Source organism: Patagioenas fasciata, chromosome 5 (assembly GCF_037038585.1).
Source record: "Patagioenas fasciata isolate bPatFas1 chromosome 5, bPatFas1.hap1, whole genome shotgun sequence".
NCBI lineage: Eukaryota > Metazoa > Chordata > Aves > Columbiformes > Columbidae > Patagioenas > Patagioenas fasciata.
Window position 1 is genome coordinate 42,996,815 of NC_092524.1, and position 18,807 is coordinate 43,015,621.

The 18,807-nt window shown below is 36.3% G+C and overlaps 1 protein-coding gene across 7 annotated transcripts in view; it reads left to right on the top strand.

Annotated features, from left to right (window-relative positions):
- The window catches only part of NPAS3 (neuronal PAS domain protein 3), a 612,196-nt gene that overhangs the window by 411,688 nt on the left and 181,701 nt on the right, over positions 1 to 18,807 (top strand). For 6 of the 7 annotated variants that reach the window (XM_065840021.2, XM_071809390.1, XM_065840018.2 and 3 more), the window contains one exon: positions 10,036 to 10,125. The exons of the other annotated variant lie outside the window; for it this stretch is intronic. In XM_065840021.2, coding sequence (XP_065696093.1) covers positions 10,036 to 10,125 — 90 coding nt within the window. The remainder of the gene's footprint in view (positions 1 to 10,035; positions 10,126 to 18,807) is intronic. 7 annotated transcript variants of the gene reach the window in all.

Here is an 18,807-nt window from a genome sequence, read left to right on the forward strand (position 1 = left end):
AGTGTGGCTGCACAGTAAAACCGTGGGGTAAGAACAGAGAGGAATGTTTTCACATGGTTACTGTGAAACTGCCTTTAAAAGGAAAAAACATATTCTTGGTTGAAACCTTATGTTTCAGGCTTCAGCTGGTACTAGATGGACAAATCATAACCCCCTCACCCTTCCCCACCTTAGAAAATAGGATATTATTGTGTAAATAAAACCAGACCCGTAATTATCGCAGCAGAGGTGCAACTATGACATATTAGCTTGTATTTAAAAAATAACATAAACCTTTTTCACTGAAAGAACTACTCTGTGCTGTTGATATGCTTGAATTTATGCAATGAGCTGGTAAACAGCAAAATCCATACTTATCTTTACCTACACAGGCATTAGAGGTGAGCTCAGGAAAAAAAAAGAAAAAAAAAAGGCGAGGGAGGGAGGAACACAGTATTTCTTCACAGCCTCGGGTGAGATTAGAGTCCTGTTGGTGGCAGAGCTACATGCTGTCTTCTCACCTGGTCTCATATTCCAGCTGTGAAACAGAAGTGGGAGGTCAACATAGCAGTGGTGTTTTGTAGCGGCAAACTGAGCTGATTTCCTGAAATCATTCAGGACCAGACCTCCGTTTCCATCAGGATAACTGATTTTCCATAAATGTGTGTTCCCCATTTTTGTGTGAAATGTACTTCTGGAGTGAAGCACTGTAACCTCAAAACCCTTGAAGGAAGTACTGCAACCCAGCCTAAAGATATCAAATTTACTATATAGAATGCAGATATGGTGGATAATCACTTCAGGGGAAGATTTTGAAATATTTATGTTATTAATTAACTCTCTAACTTGTTTCAGGAAAGGAATTGTTGTTTGGGGTTTCTTTGCGTGCTTTTGTTTGTTTAGTTTGGTGGGTTTTTTGTTGTTGTTGGTTTGGTTTTGTTTTTTTTCTGTTAGTCCCGCATACTCGCAGTATTCCTGTGTTCTCTGCCCTAAACTGCACAGATAAGTGAATGAGAACCAGTTCTTCTGTGGGTACCAGAATAGCACAGCATAGTTTTCTGTAGATTTCCATCTTGTCTTCTATTGACTTTTGAGCCAGTGCAACCTGGCTGAGGATTTTTCAGTGCTCAGGGCATTTGCAAGGTCTCTGTTTTGTGATGTCTAATACTACAGGAACTCATAGTCCAGCTGTTACTGCTGCAAGGGCTCTCAGAGGGTCTCATTTCCAGTATCAGTCTGTTTTTACCAAACCTGCCAGAATTTCTTTGAGACCTCTGCCCACCGCCAAATCTAGCAAAAACTAGCCATGTTTTGGAATGTTGTTAGCAGAGCAGTCCAAAGACATGCAGTGTAGAGGAAACTAGTTTCAAAGTTGGAAGCACCACTTCACAATCCAGCAATCCAGACCTCAAAGGGTTATCATTTTGTGGGCTTTTTTTCATGGCTCTATAAACCTAACTCCTAGTAACTAGCACTGGATTGAATGGACTTTGGATTTGTTCTTAATATTCTGTGTTCTTATTATCTCTGTATTGTATTGTCTATAAAATATTCTCAACATGTTCTTCTTTCAAGAAGAGTATAAATCAGAATGATATGCTAGGCAAAGAACTCAACTCAATTTCTCATTCAAATCTATTTTGGTTGTCTGTATTGCCATCTAATAGATTAAATATGCTAAACATAAGCCCCTCATCCTGTTCTTCCCCAAGCACAGCCTCCTTGCTTCATATATATGAAATTGTGTGATGCAAGTGAGAACACATGTACCCAGTTCTGGGCTGGAGGTGTAATTCTAGCCAGCCAATTGTCAGGATCAGTCACCAGAGCAACTGAGTATCTACTGAGTGTGTATGTTCTTTTAATGGTGCAATTAACTCTATATCACAAATTGTTCCCTATATTTTTTTCACCTGTGTTTTTTCTTGGAAAACAGACATCTAGATACCTTTATCTGTTTGTTTTGGGTTGTTTTTTTTTCCACGTAGTGTCAGATTGCGTAGCTTGAAAGGAAAGCTAACCAAACATGCAGATATACAATGAATATAAGATCAATTTGAATTGAGCTTACATGAACTGAAATATTCATACATAACAGAAAAGGGCTTTAAGGTTGCTGGTTTGGATATAATAATGTTCAAGACAACACTTACTGCTCCCACAATCAGTTGTGCTTGTTTAGGTGCTTCTACCTGCCCAGTGTTCCGGTCGTATCAGGTTCCCACAATCTCTTGCTGTGTGGTCTGACATGCAGATCTGGGGACTTCATTCTGCCACCTCTTGCTGTTTGTCACAGCTCCTACTACTAGGTCATCTTATTCTCTCAGTTTTGGCACTTATGGTAGAAAACATTTTGCAGGTGCATAGAGTGTCAAGTTGTTTACTGAGGGCAGCACCTCTCAGTGCACAAATGCAGATGTGATTGGAAAAATTTTACCACCAAAAGTCAAAAAAACACTGGATATTCAAATCCTATGTATCCAAAACAAAGCCAGCCCACAGCCAGGTATACGCTTAGTCCTGACCTGAAGTGATCATATTCTCAGGATAAGAGATATATAATGTACTCTCTGTATGATAGGTCTCATCCTTAATAGACATAGTTGATTGTATTAGATGGCATGCAGTTATTGGCATCACAATCTGCTGTTCAGTCTGGAACCAACACTGGGAATCCTGTGTAATTGAAGGGTTGGAGCTTGTCAGGAATTGGCATCATAAAGATGAAAGGTCAGTACTTTAATACACAACTCCCACAAAATTGAATTTTAATTAAGTGCCACAGTGTTGAATCACACCCTCAGGAGTCCTTTTTCTCCCTTTTTCTTTACGCTAATATATATAGCCTTCCTTTCAGAAAAGAGAATAGCAGAGTATAAGTATTCTGCCTAGTAAGCTTCTAACTTCAGAGATTTTCAACAGTAGTTAGTATAGCATGTATGAACGTAAATCAGTGTTTTGTTTTAGTAATGAATCGCTTATGTGGAAGAATGGACAGTGCAAAATAGCATTTGTGAATAAGAACAGCAGTTTTTAACCTTTGTTTTTGGGTGTGTACCTGTGGAAGCCAAAAATTGTCCATTGGTGGTGTAAATATTGTATGGTGAATTTAAGTCTATAGACAGTAAGTTTAGTTTTCTCAGTTACCTTTCACAGCCCCTTCCAACTGTTCAGGTTGAAGTTGTTCAGAATGAATAGTTCAGATTGCCCAGACTGTTGAATGGTTCAGTTTTCAGTTTGAATAGTTCAGGCGGGAATCAGCCAGATGGAAGACCAGAAACTGGAAACCACTGATATGGACACAGGGAATGTACAGCTTACTGAACATCTTCTTGCAATTAAACCACCATAAGATTGTCTGCATGTCATGTAAAAGATTACTGTATCACTTACCATTTTCCCCTTGTTCCAAAAGAATCAAAGAAAGTAAACTCATTGTTCCTATCTCTCTCTAGTAGGCACTACTCACCTTCTAAAATATTTTACTTGAGAGGCTACCTCCTCACCATCACTGAAAACCAATCCAAAAGCTTCATGTTGTAGCAGGTAATCATAGAGTTAAAATCTTAATACCATGGAAGCCTAACATGTAAGTAAAAATAACCTGCTCAGCCAACTGACTTCAGCAGAGCTAATGCTGTACTGGATAAAGCATCAGACCACTTCTGACAAATATTATAGTTTAATTCCCTCAATGCACATCAGTGTCTCTTCTACATGAAAACCACCATGAAGAATTTCAGCAGTTCAGTCCAGCAACTTAGATCAGTTAATTAAACAGAAGCATACTCATGAGCAGAAATACAGAGGATGTAGCAAAAGAGTGCAAGTACTTGACCAAAAATTTTCAGAGAGGTAATTAAGGATCATCTGGCTTATATCATGTAACTCAGTTTTGTTGTTCTTATCTTCATTTTGGCAATAATACAGTTGTCTGCATGTGTTATGAAGGAGTATGCAAAAAAAAAAAAAAAAAAAAATCCTGGGATAACCTGGGTGCAGAATAAGTGCAAGTTGTCTGTCCTGGATTTTTTTTTTTTTTTTTTTTTTCCACATCAATAAGCCTCACTATTTCTCTCTTCTAATAGCATTACAATATAACCCAAGGATATTTTTTTTCCCCTACTGTGATGCCAGCTTTTCAGCAAGTCTAATATCTTTCATGGTGCAGTTTCCTCTATACAGTCAGGATGGTGTGGGATTTTGCAGCAATATAGAATGGCCTTCTAGAAAAAGAAAAAAAAAAAAAAAAGCTATCTATAAGGCAGAGATCCCTCGAAGTCACTTATTGCTTTTGTATACAAAAAAATTGTCAAACTTGTAATCTCTGATTTTTTTCTTCAACTCCCGTTGCTTAGATTTATAATCTTCCTGTAATTCTCTAGGCTCATCTCTGATATTTGTCAATCTATTATCAGTGAATAAACCTGGGAGTACATGTTAAGAACCCGACAGCCACCTTTAAAGATTATTCTTAACTCTAAACTTTTCTCCTTTACACTCTCCACTTTTGCAATGGCTCTGGTCTGGAACACAATCTGTTTTTTTCTAAGTAAATAGTAAATGTGCCCCTGCAAGCTTTTGCTGCTTTGGTTACATAAATGTACTTCTTCTGTAAGTTTGGTGAAAGATGCATCAAGGGAATCAGAAAAGTTTACTCTTCCTCCTTCACTTCTTGGCTTGGAGCTATAAAGTGGGCCTCCTCATTATTGACACATTTATTTTTGGCACTTCCTTGTTGTCATAAATTGCATCCTGACCACACAAGCAAAGAGCATGAAGATGACAAATTAGGAAGCTGGCATCAAAGTCGATTCTCACCACATCCTTTGAGTATGTCCTATTACCTCATCTTTTTTACCGTAGTTTTGCTGCCAAATACATGTTGCTTTGTTCCCAAATATGTGTCAGTAATTCATAAGGATTCTATGGTCATGTAGCCATATAACCATTATGGTGGACTGTGATTGAAAAAATGGCAGTAGTATGAGAGTTGAAATCAGGGCTGTCTATATGTTTGATGTTGGGATTTTTACTCAATGGTAAAAAGCTTGTAGCCCAAGGAACAATGCAATAAGTCCCATGCCTTTTTATTTTATTTGGGCTTTGCTTTTATTTTCTGCAAGGGATTGAAAAGACTGAAGAGGAGGAATAAAGCTTTTAGAGTTTTTTTGTAAGTCAGTAAGTGGTCACACTTTAGTTGCCCATTTTATTCATGTGTATCAAATACATCCCACATAAAATCCTGCTTCCAGGAATAATACTTCAGTTGTCTCATAGTAGTTAATTGTGAAAGCCCAAGGTCAGATTTTCCACCTAAGTATTTATGCTTTTGTCTGTTTGTTGTGTGCCTGCAGAATATTACTCTGATATCTTAATAATGAGAGCACAGTAGATGGGCACTAAGGCTTTGGATCATATTTCTGTTAGCCACCATTTATGCCTTTTATTTCATTTAGCCCACATCTAAGAATGGTTACTGTGTTGAAATTAAGCTTACGTTTTTGTTGCTGTCTCTAGTAAATCGTGTGTTAAGCCATGCCATAACACAACAACAACAAAAAAATGCAATATGTTTATTATTAGAGAGGGACTATTAGCTTTTGTAAATGTCAGTTGTATCCAATACCGCTTCTCTTTTTTAAAAAAAGAATAAAATATTTTTGCTGTTATTGAATGCTGTATGTCTAATTGGTGACAGGCTTTGTCCTCAAATTAATGCTAAGCTCCAGTTATAATATCATTATGTCATAACAGTGAAAAATTCTAATTAAGATGATCTGTTTGCCAGGAAAAAGTTTAGTATATCAATTAATCTGTTTTATCAAGGGGAGTATTCCCTTCCCCAGCCCCTATCTCCTGATCAGAGCCTGAATGATGAGAAAAACATCACAGATGCATGCTGCATTGGACAAAGAACACATGCATGCATTTAAATCATGTATATCTTACTTTTTACTGATGTAATTGTGAAATATGTTCTTTTTGCATTCATAATTAGGGGGTGGAACAGATGGTGAAGGCTTAGTTTAAAATAATCTGTCATTAAAATAACCTAGCCTACTGGTGATTCTTCACTCTAACTGGAGTTTAGGTCAGGGTAACAGGGTTTTTTGCAGCATTGGAATACACTAGAAAGAATTAGGGACTTCATGGATAGTATGAAATATGAGGATATTCTCCAGAAGGACACTGTAGTAAGACTCCAGTGAATTATATTTGCCTGTAGTGGGAATATGCAAAAATGGCTGGGGCAAAATTCCTCTGACAAATATAAATCCATTTAGTATGATACATTATACATTAGTGCATATTCGGTCAATGTGGTACAGTCGGTTTTATATCATGAGAGGAAATAACTTCACTATTCTACAAACACTGTAAAAGGCACTTAGTATTTTGGGTTAAAAACCTGTGCTTTATATTTTCTTCTTATTCTGATGTCAGAGGATATAAATTATAACTATTTGCATTATTCTTCAGAGGTGCTGTAGCTGGTGACTTTCACATATGAGTCTCACATCTTTCATGTCTACCACATTGACTTGCTGCTATGTGACAAAGGAAATCTTGTATCAGACCTGCCTGTCTAGTTTAGAACAGTTTTCAGGAATAAGAAAACTGTCTCAATAAATCAGATACTTGCATGTATTTAAAACATTTATGTAAGTGTTTCCTCTAAGATTTCATTCTCTAACGGCTTTGAAGAAACCATATAGATTTCAGCATGGTATTATGATAAATCTTCTCAAGGAGGGGCAAGCATTAACATTTGTGTCGGTTCTTTTTCATCTTAATCCAACCTTAGTTAATAATCAGAAAATTCTACATAGTAGGTAAGAAGATGTAATTAACCCTTTGACCCCAGAATCTTAATTGGCGCCTATTGAAAACAGTGGGGCAGTTTAAAAAAGAAAAAAAAAAAAAAAAAGGAAGAAAAAGAAAAAAAAAAAAAAAGAAAAGGAAAAGTAAAAGTAGCCTGTGGTGATTGAAATAGCATAGTACATAATGGTTTTCTGAAATCAAAAGTGCTGGGGAACTTAAGCTTTAATCACATTTTGCATAAAACCAGTAAGTGTAGGTTTAAACAAGAAGTTGCCAGTCTTCCTTCAATTGGATTGTGCTCAATATTGGTATTTGGGGTCACCCTGACCCTTTTTCAGCTGCCACACTGGATGGGACGGGACTGACTTTATGACAGCCACCCTCATTTATAAAAATAAAAAAGAAATGAACTCAAGAATATTTTCCTAACAGAAGATGCTCTACCTTTGTATTCATGACCTCTGCTTCAATAAAAATAGGACGTTCTGAAAAACTAGTTACCTTTTCAGGCTGTATTTCTATATTATAGTTGATGATAACTGTGGAACATCTGAAACAGAAATCCTGTCTGCCTTTGAACTACAGGGAAACTGTTTAGAAATTCTGGCTGGAAATTACACTGTGGTGCTCATTTTAAAAGAGAGATTTGAAAGCTGACTCAGTCCACTACCTTTCTTGCATTTATTGTGTCCTTAGTTATACATAGGTAATATGAATAGTACTTCCAGAGATTTGTCATTAAAACACAGTTGTTTGTGAATAGATACTGTACAATGGTATCACATACTCTTCAGTATATAACACAACCTCCTGTTACGTTACCTGCCACCATCTCTGAAGTCTGCCGCTCCCTTGCCATGCACGAAGGACATAACGCTTTATGAAAAATTGAAAAATTTCAACACGCATTACTTAAATAATAAATATTCATAAATAATACCTATGAATAACGAATGAGGCAGTCCTTCAGAACTACTGTTTGACCTGTATAAGGAGCAACAACATTGTCACAGAAGTGGTCCCTCTCAGCCCTTTTATACTGATGAGAGGAAGTGCCTTGCAATGGAAGGTGGCCATTTCTCCCCCTATTTTTATTGTCATTTATCTTAGGTATTAGGACTTGAGCTAAATACTTGAGGTCTGTGTTCTGATGTCTCTGTATTATTATGACACAGTAGTGCAGTGTGCTAAACAGGACAAAAAAGTTCTAATAGGCTTGTTGTTACCTACATGAGCATTATAGATAGTTCAGTCACTGTTCTGAAGCATCTAGTACACACTATTGGACCCAGGAAAACCAACCTCTGCAGGTAGGCTGTTAGGCTGATTCAGTATGACAATTTATTGCTGCTTGTGGAGAATGGTATTCTAGCAAGAACATCTATGTGACCAGGGAATCAGGGTGATGGTTCTCAATTTTATTTCTAGTAGAGGATTAAGCCAATTTCCTCAAAGAAACATGGGACAGAGCATCAGGAAAACGTAAACCAAGACATTTAAAGATTTGCTCTTCTGATCTTTCTGATGACAGGGAAAGTAGATAATAGCAAAAGAACTTATACATAGTGGGGGAGATCAAATGTGTAAAGGTTTTGATTGTTCTTGTATGGATCTCAGTTTGAACTTCACTGTTCCAAATTTTCCACCTGTTAGTGATGTTAAAATTCAGGGAACTGATGTTAATCATTTGAAAAGAAATTATTATGATTTATAAGAGACCATAAATGGTTTGCATAATATAAATGTTTTTACATGAAGGAAATCTATGCAGATTTACATTTTTATTAATTCATAAATATAAATTAGAGTCCTTCTTTAATTCAGTGTCTTTACTGAGGGTTTGTTTTCCAATATATGGTTTATTCTTTTTACGAAGCACAGATTTTTGTATTAATTCCACCACCTACTACATCAGAGAGGGGTGAACACTTGCCAAAGACAGGTTCTGACCAGCAGTTAGAAATGAATCAAGAAGCAGCAGAAGAAGAAAAAAATTAAAACCCCTCAGAAATCACTGTTCTATATTTGAAAATAAGTTAATTGATTACGTGAATTTGTCATCATATATGTCCATCAAATTTGTATGCATCTCTTATTTATTCTTCCCAAACCAGGCTGATCTCTCAAATGCTATAGTTACATTTTTACTTTTCACGTACTTTTATTGCAAGGGGATATATGGGATGGCATTTTTTGGGATTGTCTGGTTCATACCAACATTTGGGGTGCTTTTTATTTTCTGAGTTGTTTTAGAATTTCTAATTTCTGGAAGTCTGTGATTTTATTTTTCCAATAGTGAATGCTTGTTTGCAATAATCAGCCTTATAAAAAGCATAAAATTAAAGGCATGTATAGTGCATGAAAGGCAGTTTCTTCCTGGTGAAGATTTGCTCTTATTCCTAGAGGTGTATTTCTGTTTTGATATGCAGTGATTTACTCTGTGTGTCAGTTTAGAATATAGCCCTTTGTTTATTAACTGCACTCATGTTTCAGAAGGTATGCATTAATCTGTGTAGTCATATTTTGATTTTTGCACTTGCAATGGAAAACACATCCAAAGACTTGAACTTGTCACAGTAAAATCTGATCTAGAGTTTTACACCAAAAGGATGAAATTCATAACATTTCTAAAGGCCTAAGCTGTAAACATATTTGACAGTAATCTACTGATTGGCTTTGTTTGTTGTCTCACAAAAGCAAAATGTCTGTGTGAGGGGAAGTATGCATACGTGCTTGTGTGTGTCTAATCCTCAATTAATTAACAAATTATTGAGGTCCATAGTGGTTTGAGGGATGGTAGGATTTTCTCTTTTTCAGTTTTTGGAAGTCGATATTCTCTGGTTTGATTCTGGGGAATAGCGAAGGAATCTTCTTACACAGCATTTCATTGGATGGTTATTTGTTTTCCTTACTTACTTCTTCCTGTAAAAAAATTGAACAACATTTTACTTTTCTGTATTCCTTCTGTCATTTAAAAGAGATAAATTTTATACAGTATATGGCAGATGTAAGCATGACAATAAGTCCTTGAACTCTGGAAAACACTCATATGGTGTTTGATAATATATAGGCAGAATACTGAGGCATTGTTTTAAGGATTCAAATTAAAAGCATTCATAGAAATCAGAACATTTTCTCAATTTGTTCCATGATGCTTTGTTTGAATCTATTTCTATCTGGAATTTAGAAATTTTTATTAATCCATTCACTTTTTTTTTCTTTACCCTGTAGTCCCTGGATGGATTTGTATTTGCACTAAATCAAGAAGGAAAATTTTTGTACATTTCAGAAACTGTCTCCATCTATTTAGGCCTGTCCCAAGTAAGTACATGCTTTCAATTCTAGAACATAATTGTATGTGATGCATTCTTCTGTTTATCAGTCTTAAAGAAATAATAATTTGGTTTCTGTATTTTGTGTGGGTTATTGAATTAGCTATTTGAAATTGCATCTGGCTCATCCTGAGAAGTGATTGAAGAACATATCTATCAGTACTGGACATAGAGATAAGACAAACTTGTGCCTGAAAACTTTTTGCCATGAAGGATCATTATTAATTTATTGAGAACAAATGAAGTTTCTTTTCTCAGTTGTTTTGAACTTTAAACCTCCATATCTGATAGGAAAGGGACACACTAATAGTGCTTCCCCTGTGTCCTATTACTGGATGTTTATGGAGTACCCTGCATTATCCAGGGAGCTGACACAATGACAGGGAGCCATTTGGAGTCAAGAAATGCTGAAAGAGACCATTAAAATGTCTTGCAGGGAGGGTTCCAACAAGGACACATTTTGCCTCTTTCATAAGTGCTCACTAATATGAAAAGACATATTTATAAAATATAATAGTTTATTTTCTTCCTTTAATTTCTGGCAACTATTTTTTAAAGATTAAATGGCAGGACAAAAGTACAGGGAAAGTTGCTTGTTGATGTTTATTCCTAACCCTGCAGCATCCAGAAATGTTAACGAAGGATAGCTTCTCTCTACTTAGAAATGCAGCAGAAAGATTTAGCGTGATGATTTTCAGAGAAGGATAATCTACTTCTATTGCGGTCACCCTGAGGAGAAAAGAAAAACTGAGATATTTATTTCAGCTCCTTTAAATTGGGACCCATACTGTTATGAGGAGGCAAGTATTAGCACTGGCAACTGTCAGATTTGCTCTATCCCAACAACAATGAAATGGGAAACTTTAACATTTGGTGCAGAAAAGACTAATTCTAAATATTATCTGGTGAGAATCCGAATAGAGGTTCATTAACTCCTCAAAGAACATGCGAGCAATTGGCTGTAATAAGTTCAGTAATTGTTATTTTGTGCTGGCTTTAGCAAACCAAATGATAGGAATAGAAACAGAGCTGTTTCTAAGTCAGATCGGTATTCTTGTCTCCCATTAAAGTCCCTCGTTTTGTAATAGACTTTAATCCCTGCTTTAATCTGTTTGGGAGTTAGTATCAGGAATCTCAAATTTTGAAATTGGTGCGCCACCATGTTGCTAATACAGGAAAGAATCAGAACTTTAATGTTTATTATTGTCTTATGCTCATATTAATCTGTTTTACGCATAGTATCCAACGAAGTTTAATAAGCCAGTAAAGAAGGAGGATGGATAATTAGTTTAAGCAGGTAAATGCTAATTAGGAAACTCCTGAAAGGCATCCATTATACACTAGCTTAAAACAAATTTTACAGCCCTGGTTAGTGGTGTAATCCAAATTCTGTCAAGGCAACTGCATTTTCTGTAATTGAGATGTGTATGTTTGCTTTGCATAACAGATGGCTCTGTATGCTTAGACTGATAGCTAGGAAAATAATAATTGCATTATTCTGGCCAAAAGAATATTAGCTCTTGGGTTTTGGCCATTTCAGTCAGTCCTCCTGCCAGCACAGCATATGCACATATATGGATTGGATTTTCAAGGAAATTGATGCATCTGGAATAGTGTGGCCATCTGAAATATCATCTGTTCAAGAAAAATTTGGCTTTAACCCTATGCTAGTCTCTTGTTAAAAGCATTTTCTGCCACTCTCTTTTCAAGTATAGGAGTTGGTAAATCTTTCCTCACTCTGAACATACATCATGTTGTTAAGATTTTACACTTCATCTTGATCCCCATATACATTTCAAGCAAGAGTTCAGATAAATAAAGCAATTGTCTTTGCATATTAGAGTATTTGATACAAACATTTCCTTGTGTTCACTACTGAAAGTATTGGTAGAAAAACTACCAAAAATCAGAACCAGGACTGTGGATTGTAATACAATAATACATGAAATCTACTGAGTTCTGTTAAAGTGTCTGTGATTTTTGCTGTTCTTCTATTCTGTCTTTATGGAGACATTTTGCATTTCTCAGGCCTGCTGTAATATATTTTTAATATACTATTCTCTTGCTATAATATTATATAGCTAGGTCTCTAAATGACAAAATAAATGTTGTAGCCACTTGGTATTAAATCACTATTCAAAGGTTATTTGTTACTAAAAAGTATTAGCAAGAGTATTCATAAAACCATTTCTCAAACTATACCTGAAAATGCTACTGTTTGCACTACAACAATCTTAAAATACTTGTGAATTCTGAATTTCTGAAACAGTGCTATGTGATAAATGTGGTGTTGCATTTCTTGCACTGAAGGTAAACATTAATATGTCCCTATCCTTATACTCCCCAACTATATATTTATATAAAACCTCTAGTTAGTTTTGCACATCAGAAAGTCTGGATGTACATTATAAGCATCTTTATTTGAATTGTCTTCTCCAGTCCTGACTTTGGAATCTTACTTTCTAGTCAAATGACTTTTTAGGGACTTCATCCTTGTTTGGTTGTGTTTGGTTTTGGTTTTCTTTTTTTCTTTTTTAACTATTGTGCATGGAAATAACATGCGATATATTTTGTGCTTGCAAAACGAAATCTTGTGTCTTTTAGCTGAAGGAAAATAGTCCTTGTACCGAATCTCAGCAGGTGAAAACAGTTTTTCACGGAACCCAATTTTTCTTTTTTCTGAACAGTGAGAGCCAGTGGTGCAAAACAAATGGATGCTGATGTTTTAAGATAGCTGCAGGGCTAATGGTAAAGAAATCTGATAAAACAATATATTTGGGGGTAGTCCAGCAATGATGATAGTAAAGTTACTTCTGGGAGGGGGGAAAAAAAGTATATTTGAAGAGTAAATAAAAATTACAATAAATACTCTTTTGACATTGTAATGAATGTACCTTGTATGTAGATACCCATACATATATGTTTTGAACACTATCTTCCAGCTAATGCTAACCATAAATTTGAAGTTAGGTTGGCAGATGTGAATTCTAGAGTACACTGTGGAAATGCAATCAGAGCTGTTTCAGAGAACAGAGATCATTCCAAAGTAGAGTGAAAGACACAAAATTAGCTGAAAGTAATGAGTGAGAGAAGGGCCAAAATATCCGTTACATCCTTAGTCTGTATAAATTGTCATAGCTCGTTTGTAATTGGGGCAAGCTATAATAGACCAGCATATTTTCCAGTATTCAGTAGTTTCAGGAACTGTAGGAATTGTTGGAAGGCTCAGACCTGTCTAGAAACATGCAATACTGCCAGGATTTCTTCTCTGGGTTGGACAACATGACCTGTGATGGTGTAGCCAATACAAACAACTTTTTACACTGCACCTCTGTAGTGATGTAAAAATGTTTTGTCTTCATATGTATCTATTCTCTGGCATTTTCAAGTCAGCAATTAATTTTTTATGTCGGGGTAATGGCCTGCTTTTTGAATACCCAGCCCCTGATTTCCTTGTAGAAATGAGCCGAGATTTTGAAAGTAGAAGGCAAAAATGAGTCACTGTATCTGGACATTGAAGAGGCATTTGAGTCACTCCTTCAGACACTTAGAAGTCAATATTGTGGTTACCAAAGAGATTTAAATTCTTTTGCAAAGTTTCCGTGTTTGACACTTAGGCCACAAATATGCTGAAACACAAATAGTAACAAATAGGGAGAATAATCTATCCATAACAAAGGATAAAATTGTCAGACATAGGAGGTTTCAGGGTCAACAGAAAATACTATTGGCGGATAAGCTGACTAGGTTACTTTTGCTTTTAGCAAACAAGTTCTTAATCACGTCTCACCAACAGTTGTACTCAACAAGGAAATTATGCATTGCTCCCTCTCTGTGAGGTCCACGCTGTAAAGTAAAATATTTCCTGCCTTTGCTCCTACTTGGCCAGGGGACAGACCAGGTTCGAAAATTGGCCTGTTGAAAAGAGAGCTCACTAAAAAGAAGCAGGGCAGCAGTGCAGCTGCAGGCATAATAGGAGATAATAGGGATGAAGAAAAAAGAAAAAAAAAAAGAATAAATTGTTGAGATTTTGTCCTTTTTAAAACAAAGCACACAAAAAGCGGTAGGTATATTACATATGTACTGTGTTACCAGCACCATAACCTATCTCCTTATTTTCTTTTTCTGTGCATTTGTTCTATGAAATGGCAAATAAAATTACAGCTACAGCACACGAGTACAAGGTCAAATAAATGACAGTACTCAGTCTATTTGTGAAGCTATTCTGAAAAGGAACCATGGTGCCAAATGTGGTTTATTTGAATAATAAAGAAGAATTAGATTCCCCTGATAACTTGGCTGAGGGCCAATAAATCACTAGAGGTTAAGAATGCTTTGCAACTGCCATGTATTTCTTTTGCTTTTACAAAGCACAGACCTCAACTACCATACTCTACCTGGTTTTCAATGCAAATCAAGTTGAGGTTAGTAGATGGTTAAAGGGTTGCTTTAGTGCTCTGTTTGCTTGAAAAATAATATAAAGCCATCTTGACATTTGCATTCATTCTGTAAGTTCTATATTATTTTCCCCCTATACCATTTTCTAAATAAAATAATAATATTTTAAAAATCCAGGCGAAAAAATAACAACAAAAGCCAGGAACTTTATGGGAAAACTACATTTTTTTAAAGCAAATCTAGGCAGTAACCAGTTGATAAAAGATCTTGCTTCTCTGTTCTTGTTGTTGCTTTAGTGTTCTGAATTTAAATACTACTACGGAAAATGGTAATTTCTACTAATATAGTCAATTGGTGCACTAGCATTGATAGTTGTTTAATAATTTGTCCCCTTTAAAAATTAATAAAGAAAAGCCTGGGAAATTCTGTGTTGGTCATGTGTTTTTAAAAGAAGTTTTTCTCCTTAATGTTCAGTGTAAGAAAGTTCATTTTGTCTTTTATGCTAAAAGAAGTGAGCGAGAGAGAAGTTCTATTGAAATAGAGCAGCTCTGAGGATTTTGAGAGCAGTAAGAAAATACAAGTATCAAAATAATTCAGAAACAGTACAAGGCACAGTGGCACATTATCAATTTACAACATTTAAATTGATAAATGCTTGGTGGTGAAGGCCTACAAGGGCACTTTGAAAAGCAAATAGCGACCTGGTGAAGAAATTGATTTTCCCCCCCCGAAAATGACTGCATGATGCATCATTTGACTGCATGCTGTCCAAGTGCTTGACAGAGATAATCTCAGCAATCCCACGGGTGACCTTATCGTTCTCACCAGGGCAACTTTGTCTAGGTTCTGACTTTGTGCATGTCAAGGTTTCTTCAGGCAGGATCCTTAGAGGGAAAAAGTTCCTCTGTTCGATCCAGATATTGAACCACTCTTCAAGGCACTCCCCCACCCCCAAAAAGGCAAGCTTGTTTCTTTTCTTCATAATTATGAATGAACCAAAAAAGAGAAAATATCTATAGACACACTATCTTTGCTGAAGCCATTATTGCCTTTTCAGTGTAGCTTAGCTTAGCTCTTAAAGGAGAAAGGATACCTGCCATTAGGGGTTATCGGACACAGTTGAAAGGCTCCAAAATGTACAGCACTCTTCTACATAACAGAAATATCCTGCCCACTTGCTTTCTCACAACCACTGTTCACAGCTTTATTTTTGCTCAGGAAAATATTTTGCCATTGTCACAGTATTTCACATCAGTGCCTAATATTTTTTTCTTTATGCCATTTTTTTTAAACCCTATCCCAGCCCAAGAACTTTTAACACAACTCAAGTGCAAACGACAAGCCGACGGAAGTCCTGAACATCAAAATCAATATGCATAATTTTGCATAGACACTCTGTAACAACCTTCACTGTATGGTCTTGAAGTGATCCAAAACAGTTAGCCTGTTTTAGCTGATTATTACAAAACTGGTTTTGTCTAGCACAGAGGATTAAATTGCCCCAAACTGTGAAGAATAAAGACACTTAAAGATTTGCAGGATTTTTTTAAAGTACTTTATATAACGAACAAACTGTTTTTCATGTGCAGTTAGTAATTGTTAATTATAATTACTGATTAGGAGCCTATTAAAAGCAGCAAATATTGTGCTCTGTTTGGTACCCCAAAGCTGCTTTCCCCACTGCCTTTGACACCCACAGTTCACCATATTCAACCTCCTTTACCTCTTTCTTTCATCCACAACATTAATTCTGAGTGAACAAGACGTGCTTCCTTGCTTTTGACAAGATTTGCTGCAGTCTCATGCGACAAAAACCCAACACTCATTCCAGATTCAGAAAGTAGGATTTATAACAGCATTTTAATTTAATGTTGGATGTCGAACATATAAAGAGATCACAGTAGTACTAGAGCTGAAAATTGATGCCTTTTTTATTAGTGTCCTCTCAGAAGTGGGTGAGCCGCTGTTTGTGCAATGGAGCACGGAGCACCACAGTCAGATGAATGAGGATATGCTATCTGCAAGGAATCATATTTCAAACCACTGTCTGCTTCTATTGATGTGCTCAGAGTTGAAAGGTTATGCTAGTAAATGCCATCAGAATTTTCAGCATTAGAAATCTGTGGAATAATCCGCTGACTGTCACTTTGTAGTCAGTCCAAATGCAATATGTAGTGATGCTTTAGTGATTTTTAAATTTGAAATTAACTTATTGTTGCTGATCACGTTATTTTGCTTATTCTTCTGCAGTGTGTTTAAATACTGCCAACTGTATTGTCTTAAAGGCTCCACTGAATATAGCTCTCTGTTGAGTTAACTAAAGCAATCCAGAATGTCATTTTACATGAGAATCATGTTTCCTTTATTTATTCTTTTGAACATATTTTACCAGCCATTGAGGCTGAAACATTGAAAGCCTTTATGCAGAAGGGATTCACTGGTTAAAATGAATGACACACATTCTCCATGCAGTAAAATATAGCCTCATTGGTTTAATGCTTGAAGGCTGAAGACTTTTCAAGTCACTTAATAATTCTACCATTCAATGTTAAAAATAAGATTTTGATAAGGTATTTTCATTGCATTTGTTAACTCTTTCTAGTACCAAATAAGACTGAGAACATCAGCAATCTGACCATTTGCTTTCTGGTGTATGCAATGTTTGCAGATTGTTTTAAGAAAAATGTCTTGGGAAAATAGTTAAGACAATTTAGCTATTTTATGTTTGTCTTTCCTATTAAAGCAAAGACAAAGAGTTTTCCTGAATTAACATTCATATTATCCAAATTAGCTACAGAGTAGTTCGGTATCTTTTTTGCATTGCATTGTAACATATTTGTGTAGAAGTTGAAGAATATTCTATATATAGTCACTTAGTAAAACAAACAGCTGTGGAATAATTGGGGGAGAAAAACAGATACTGATAGGAAACATACAGATTTGGCATAAATATATTTTCCATGCTATCCTGGCACATTAGAGATGGAGGGAAAAATTCAAAAATAAAATATGCATTTTACCTTTCAAGAGTAAGGTCAGGAAGTCATTCTACTGCTGAGTGATCAAAATTTCATTTGTAAAATAAATTATAATTAATAGGTTTTGTTTAATAGTAATAAAGCATACTTTTGAATGCTTACAAGATGCACTGATTCTGAATATTCAGCAATGGATGAAATTATTCAAGACTTGTAGCAGCGAAACAATACAGACAGAATTCCCATTGCCAGCATTTCAGAAAGGGTGTGTCAGGCCACAGAAACTCAAGGGTTGGCCTAAGGTTATGAAATAAATAAAACAGTGCCTGTATGTATTAAAAACCATGTCACCAATTTTAAACTCAGATCAATTCAGTGATATCTTCCACTACAAATCCTCACTGACAGTTCTACCAGTCCAAATAAGGGGTTGAATATGACAGCACAAGATCAGGAAAAAGCAGCTCAGAACAAGGATAGGAGATATGTCTTAATCTGTTTTTTATTACAGACTCGATCTGGGCTTTACTTGTTTTGTTTTCAGTCAGAGTTAACAAAGGAATCCTCTTCTGGGAAGAGAGGATTGGTAAGAGAGCAGAAACACTCCAAATTCCAGTATGAAAAGGATATAAAGCTACTGGAGCATGTCCAGAAGAGGGCTACAAAGATGATGAAGGATTTGGAGGGCAAGTCATATGAGAAGTAGCTAAAGTCACTTGGTCTGTTCAGCCTGGAGGAGACTAAGAGGAGACCTCATCGCCGCTACACCTTCCTCATAAAGGGAAGAGGAGGGGCAGGCACTGATCTCTTCTCTCTGGCGACCAGTGACAGAACCCAAGGGAATGTCAGGAAGATGTGCCGGGGAGGTTTAGGTTGGACATTAGGAAAATGTTCTTCACCCAGAGGGTGGTGGAGCACTGGAACAGGGTCCCCAGGGAGGCAGTCATGGCCCCAAGCCTGACAGTGTTCAAGAAGAGACTGTACAACACCCTCAGACACCTGGTGTGAATTTTGGGGTTGTCATATGCAGAGACAGGAGTTGGTCTCCATGATCCTTGTGGGTCCCTTCCAACTCAGGACACTCTATGAAATTCTGTGGAGAATGCCTTCACTGCAGAGTTGGTGTATGAACCTCCAAGTCAAAGGCAGATGGTGTTTAATCCCCAAGGTTTGTAGTGGAAATTCAAGACAATCCCATCTGTGTGCTATTGCTCTCCCGGTGCTAATCTATATTCTTTTGTCACTCCCTGTTCATCTTCAGCATTAAAAGACACCTATGCTGCCTTAGCATTTTA